The 7,671-nt window shown below is 33.2% G+C and overlaps 1 protein-coding gene across 1 annotated transcript in view; it reads right to left on the bottom strand.

Moving 5' to 3' along the window:
- Positions 1-6,040, bottom strand: part of LOC137647250 (homeobox protein 3-like) — a 270,280-nt gene extending 264,240 nt beyond the window's left edge. The window contains exon 1 of the mRNA XM_068380640.1: positions 5,904-6,040. Within this exon, the coding sequence (XP_068236741.1) occupies positions 5,904-5,942 (39 nt within the window). The 5' untranslated portion in view covers positions 5,943-6,040. The remainder of the gene's footprint in view (positions 1-5,903) is intronic.
- Positions 6,041-7,671: the final 1,631 nt, after the last annotated feature.

The following is a 7,671-nucleotide window of genomic DNA, read 5'->3' as shown; positions in this document are numbered from 1 at the left end:
TAAAGAATTATGACGTTCCGCTCAGTGATGTTTATCGTCAATTTCCTCTACAAGCTCACAGACTGAGACAGACTTTCGCCTGATCTACTGCTCCTCTAAGTTGGTCTTGGAAGAAAGTTTCTCAGGAGCGTTTGGCATGCAAGACGTTACTTGCTGATAGTCAGGCAGCTCGTGAGCATGTCCGAGCAACGCTTTCAAATCGGGTGTTAATCCAGCGGTACAAATGTAGGAAGAGCGTGCTTTGTGATGGCCTTCAGTAACTCTTTATTTATCACCGGATTTTCTTTTTAGGATTACGGTGCATGTAATTAAATGATCGATTATCTTCTCTCTCTCTCTCTCTCTCTCTCTCTCTCTCTCTCTCTCTCTCTCTCTCTCTCTCTCTCTCTCTCTCTGTACCCTACAATTACGATGTTATTTTGATTTCCCTTATTTATTTATTTATTTATATATTTATAAGAAAAATGTGTTCAGCATTTATTAGATAAAAGAAGAGAGAGAGAGAGAGAGAGAGAGAGAGAGAGAGAGAGAGAGAGAGAGAGAGAGAGAGAGAGAGAGAGAGAGAGAGAGAGTTCAGCATTTATTAGATAAAAGGAGAGAGAGAGAGAGAGAGAGAGAGAGAGAGAGAGAGAGAGAGAGAGAGAGAGAGAGAGGAGAGAGAGAGAGTTCAGCATTTATTAGATAAAAGAAGAGAGAGAGAGAGAGAGAGAGAGAGAGAGAGAGAGAGAGAGAGAGAGAGAGAGAGAGAGAGAGAGAGAATTGCTTCTACCCGGATGAAGCAGGTAATTAATGGGCGAACCTTGTCCGTGGAAGTATATCTTTTCAACAGGTGTCTTCGTAAACAACCTTCATTTGCGAACATCTGTGCCGGATGTATCACAGAGTGTTCTTGTCCTACAGCTGCGTCTGCAAATCATTTGTTTATTTAAGATTTCCAGACAGAAATAAAAAAGTATATATGCTTGTTTTAACTTCTGAAACCACGGATAGGCTTAACAATGGTTTCAAAGTCTTTAGAAATTCCTTTTCCTTTCTTCCATTTTACTTTATAATTATACAGTTGGCTTTATTTATTCGGGTGCACTTCACGGGAAGGTAAGGGGGACGTCAGGAAACTACATTTTAACATGTAATATTGTGTTTAGCAAAAGATAAACCGTTGGTATCGCTACCTATAAAACACAGTAGCTGAATTGTAAACAAGTGATCAAAATAGCCTTTATTCATTTTTTCAGTGTTGTTAAGTAAATAACAATATTTTTTATACAAGACTTCGTAAAATTAATACATATTCTTTTGACTGCTTGTTTACAAGCTCAGAGACTTTGTTTAGCAAACAGCGTCGTCAACAGGTTTTATTTTGCCCAATACAGCATTACCCGCTACAGTGTTGAGTTCTAAAACGTCACCTCAGCTTCCCGTGAAGTGTACCGAAATGAATGAAGCCAACTGTATCTCTTCATTGAAGGACCTTCCATGCCCTAGCGCCTGTCCATATATTCCAGCTTCCACAAATCTCCTTTCTAAATGAAATAGAATACAGTTGCATTTTGACTATGGTTTAAAGATGGAACGGTGGCGTATTTATTTCCGCAAATCTCCTTTCTAAACGAAATAGAATACAGTTGCGTTTTGACCATGGTTTAAAGATGGAACGATGGCGTATTTACATCCACAAATCTCCTTTCCAATTGAAATAGAATACAGTTGCGTTTTGACTATGGTTTAAAGATGGAACGATGGCGTATTTACTTCCACAAATCTCCTTTCTAAATGAAATAGAATACAGTTGCGTTTTGACTATGGTTTAAAGATGGAACGATGGCGCATTTACTTCCACAAATCTCCTTTCTAAATGAAATAGAATACAGTTGCGTTTTGACTATGGTTTAAAGATGGAACGATGGCGCATTTACTTCCACAAATCTCCTTTCTAAATGAAATAGAATACAGTTGCGTTTTGACTATGGTTTAAAGATGGAACGGTGGCGTATTTACTTCCACAAATCTCCTTTCTAAATGAAATAGAATACAGTTGCATTTTGACTATGGTTTAAAGATGGAACGGTGGCGTATTTATTTCCGCAAATCTCCTTTCTAAACGAAATAGAATACAGTTGCGTTTTGACCATGGTTTAAAGATGGAACGATGGCGTATTTACATCCACAAATCTCCTTTCCAATTGAAATAGAATACAGTTGCGTTTTGACTATGGTTTAAAGATGGAACGATGGCGTATTTACTTCCACAAATCTCCTTTCTAAATGAAATAGAATACAGTTGCGTTTTGACTATGGTTTAAAGATGGAACGATGGCGCATTTACTTCCACAAATCTCCTTTCTAAATGAAATAGAATACAGTTGCGTTTTGACTATGGTTTAAAGATGGAACGATGACGTATTTACTTCCACAAATCTCCTTTCCAATTGAAATAGAATACAGTTGCATTTTGACCATGGTTTAAAGGTGGAACGATGGCGTATTTCAATCAACGGAAGCATTGCGGAAAGACCGGAAGAAAAAAAAAGAAATCGTTTGATCGTTAAAATCCGCCACAAGTTTGAAAGTGTTCGGAGACGCGCGTTTTCTAATACTTCGGAGATCATTTTTAGGACACAGTTTCTAAATCTATGAGAGAGGAAAAGCGTATACGCGTCAGTGATTGATATAAGCAGCTTAGTTTTATTCCCTGTTTGTTAATCATATGTAAATTATAAATCATATATATCCACGTCTTCTTTTATTACACTAATACATCATTATCACCAACAGTATTTTTGTTGTCATTGTTATTGCATTATAATTTTTATCATCATCATCATCATCTCTTCCTACGCCTATCGACGTAAAGGGCCTCTGTTAGATTTCCCCAGTCGTCTCGAGCTTTTGAATCAATACTTCTCCATTCATCATCTCATATTTCACGCTTCATAGTCCTCAACCATGTATGCCTGGGTCTTCCAACTCTTTTAGTGCCTTGTGGAGCCCAGTTGAAAGTTTGGTGAATTACTCTATCTTTGGGAGTGCGAAGAGCATGACCAAACCATCTCCATCTACCCCTTATCATGATCTCATCCACATAGGCACTCGAGTAGTCTCTCTCCAATAGTTTCGTTTCTAACCCTGTCCTGCCATTTAACTTACAATATTTCAGCTATTATAAATCTTTTTTACTATTGTTCTCTCAACGAAAAAGAAAACAAGGAAGATAAGTAGCTAACAATAAATCTTTTACACTTGGGAGGAACCAGCTAGGGGGAGAAGACCAAGAGGGAGGCAGAGAATCAGATGTAGAGATAAGGTAAAGGATGATATGGAGAAAAGAGGTTTGGTGAAAGAGGCTACCTTTGATAGAAAGCATTGAAGAGGACGCACCAGGAAACCGACTCCTTAATGTAGAGATAAAGGTGAGAAAGAATAAGATTCTTATACTCACTGAATCAATGAGATAATCAGGAAATGTTATCGGTAAATATCATCGCATCATAAAAAATAAGGTGAACATCAACATATATGTCAGAATCTAACGGACTTTACCTCTACGAAAATAGAAATAAATTTTATTCTTGTGTCAATTTCAAATATATTTCCTTTTCCTAAATGCTGCACATTTTTCCTATTGACAAGTATTATATTTACAAATTAAATGTATTGATCGATGCTGTATCTGAGGTTTAATCCCGACACGACAGTACTTCCTTTAATTATAAGATAATTCAAGTCCTTTCTTTTTTCTTTCCTCAGCAACGCATTTAAATCAGCATACCTATACCACAGTCGACTCTGACTAAATCATTCTTAGTTAATATTTCAGTAAGGTCATATAAACATATATATATATATATATATATATATATATATATATATATATATATATATATATATATATATATATTAAACACACACACACACACACACACACACACACACATATATATATATATATATATATATATATATATATATATATATATAAGTGTACGTGATCCGTGAAAAGTGAAGGCTAGATATTTAGATAGTTATGCATACACAATCCTCTTTCACCATGGTATGACTACTTCGTCTCCCCCTACCCAAGGGACGAGGAGAGCTGTGCATGACCGAAAAGATACATATATATATATATATATATATATATATATATATATATATATATATACATATATATATATATATATATATATATATATATATATATATATATATATATATATATATGATAGGAAATCTCTTCATAGCAAAAGACTGAACTTATTGACATGTAGCAGTCACGTTGTTGCAATGACGATTGTTACGTGTTCTTCCGTCCAACTGCTATGAGGAGGTGAAAGTCTCATGCAGAAACAGATATAATGAGAGTCCTAAATATAATTAAGGGGTAATTCGGGAACTTTAGGCGACGACTTACGAGTGAGACTGAACTGTTCTTCCTGGTAATTGTCACAGGGAAAACTGCGGGATGTGTCTTTAGCTGGGAAAAAAAAAAAAAAAAAAAAAAAAAAAAAAAAAAAAAAAAAAAAAAAAACGCCTTTCTGAACCAAGGGATTTCGTCGTTGCATTTCCGTGAGGGGGAGTAATTCCACGTCTTTATCAGCTGATAACAGCGTGTGTCTGTGTGGCAATTGCACGTGGAACCGATAATTTCTTGGTTGCAATTATGGGATAGATACTTCCCTTATATGAGAAGGTTTAGCCTGCTCGTGTAAAGGTATGTTACGCTCATTGCTTCAAAAACTTAAATAGTGTTTATGATTGACAAGATATCGGCATAAGTATATATGATTAATACATAATCAAACGATAATTGCCATCTTACAGATTGGCAATCAAGAAGGTGGAATATGAAGTAGTGCATATGTAACTAGAGGGGCACTCAGTAGAGCGCAAATCTCCGCCGCGGCAGCTTATTTCTCGACCTTTTGCTTAACCGTGACCTTGACCTTTAATAATTTAATAATTTCCAGCTATTTACATAACAGATCCTCCTTACAAATTTCATTGCCATTAAAATTGTGGCCAGGAAGCTGTTCACTAACAAACAAACACACACACAAACAGGGGGGTAAAACACAACCTACTTCCAATTTCGTTTGTGAAGGTAATAAAAATCTCAATTTGACACCAAAGTATCTCAAGACTGAATAAAATTTATTCAAATTCACGATAATTGATACGATGGTCATAACCAGATAACTACAGGATGATCACCAAATACAGATAATGCGTGATCTATTCTTTGTATAGAAAAAAAATCTTTATTTTTTGTTGTTTCTTCTGAGAGCGTGATTTGATTATGAGCTTATAATTTTGTATTTTTTTTTCTACTTGTACTGATTGCACATGACGATATCCTCCGAGAAGATCAGTTACATTTATGTACTACTCCAGTAAGAGCACACGCACAAAAACATACATACATACATACATATATATTTATATATATATATATATATATATATATATATATATATATATATATATATATATATGTATATATACATATTTACATACGCACACACAGATATATATATATAGTATATATATATATATATAAATACACACACACACACATATATATATATATATATATATATATATATATATATATATATATATATATATGTGTGTGTGTATGTGTGTGTGCGTATGTGCATGTGTGTCTTCTAAACTCTTAAGGAGTAATTTTTTAACTTTAAAAAATTAGAATATAGTCATTTGCTAGATTCTTGGCTGTGCTTCTGCTAAGAACACATCACATAACATATTTAATTTTTTCCAATACTTGGTTTTTCTGTAATTGTAAAAAAAAAAAATCCACATATAATTTTCTTACAGCGGAAGATTAAACTGTCTATTCTATTTGTAAATAGATTTCTCTCCATGAATAAACATACACTTACCTTCTTGACAAAAATCAGATTGGAATACTTTGAATCCATGATTAATTATCCCAGGATCAGAGTTCTTTCTTGAGGCGTGAAGTATGAAGGACGACTCAGAAGTATTTCACTTCTATGCCGTTTCTCTTAGATACGAACAGTCTGGAAATAAGAAGACAAGGTTCATGAAAATCTCTAGATATAGCAGAATATTACTCAATGTATCATCGATTAAAATAATGGAAGTTAAGGGAGAAAATTCAAACAACAAAATATTTTGGAAATATGTGACTGAGAGCAATTTAGGACAGTAAATAAGGTATATAAAAAACTATTTTAGAGATAAATCCTATCAAAAGCCAAAACACTATCTCATCAGGACCAAGTTCCTTCCGGGATTTCAGTTGCATGGTTTTAGTTTAATGGAGCACAGGCTCATGATTGGAAAATAATGATGAATGAAATATTATCAGTAGGATGGGGAAGGACAATGTAAGTATAATAATCAGATCTCTTAACCATAAAAGAAAATTTAAGAAATTATATAAATGATTTTCTTAGAAAGATGCCAACGTCTGTAACAGCATCTGCATGGAGAAGAGATAAAATTATATATATATATATATATATATATATATATATATATATATATATATATATATATATATAATTTTATATATATACATATATATGTATATATATATATATATATATATATATATATATATATATATATATATATATATATATATTAGAATATTGCATTTCCCCTTCGCAGAATCATCTGAAGCCTTATAACAGTTAACGTCAAGTTAGACTTTGGTTAATTAACCCAATTTCACCAGGGCCTGACTATTCCCTCTCAACCTCGTAATATATATATATATATATATATATATATATATATATATATGTGTGTGTGTGTGTGTGTATGTATATATATACACACATATATATGATATATATATTTAAATATATACATGCATATATATATATATATATATATATATATATATATATATATATATATATATATATATATATATATATTTATATATGTATATATGTATATATGTATATATATATGTGTGTATGTATACTTATTCGTTTATTATTATTATTATATAGGGGAGATATTAATATTATTAATTAATATGGTGCTTCATTATTATCATCATCATCATCATCATCATCATCATCATCATCATCATCATCATCATCATCATTATTATTATTATTATTATTATTATTATTATTATTATTATTATTATTATTATTTCTTGGACTGAATTCCTCCAGCCAAATTATCAAGACATTTTCCCCAATTTTTCAAATTTACGTTCATTGACTTTTAACAACCATAGCTCTGCGCACTTCGATCACATAAATCTTTCGCCCAATCAATCATTTGAAATTGATCGAAAATGGAAGTACCTCTCGTGGGCGTTTCATTCAATCACGCCCGTGACGGGGTCCTCACACGAGTAGATCCGCCTATTCCGAAAATGAAAATGGATGCTATAATGCTACACTTGGGCTGCTATGACAACAACTGTAACGGATGATAGTTCATGCGAACTTTTCCTTGTAACGCTTCCTTAGATTCACTTTCTTTTTGAAAGGAGTCCATAATAGAATGATACTGATTTGGTAGAATGGAGTACTCTCTCTCTCTCTCTCTCTCTCTAGGATGCCAGAAAACCCAAAATCAATCTCTCTCTCTCTCTCTCTCTCTCTCTCTCTCTCTCTCTCTCTCTCTCTCTCTCTCTCTCTCTCTCTCTCTCTCTCT

Source organism: Palaemon carinicauda, chromosome 9 (assembly GCF_036898095.1).
Source record: "Palaemon carinicauda isolate YSFRI2023 chromosome 9, ASM3689809v2, whole genome shotgun sequence".
Classification (NCBI taxonomy): Eukaryota; Metazoa; Arthropoda; class Malacostraca; order Decapoda; family Palaemonidae; genus Palaemon; species Palaemon carinicauda.
This window is presented reverse-complemented; position numbering and strand designations above follow the sequence as displayed.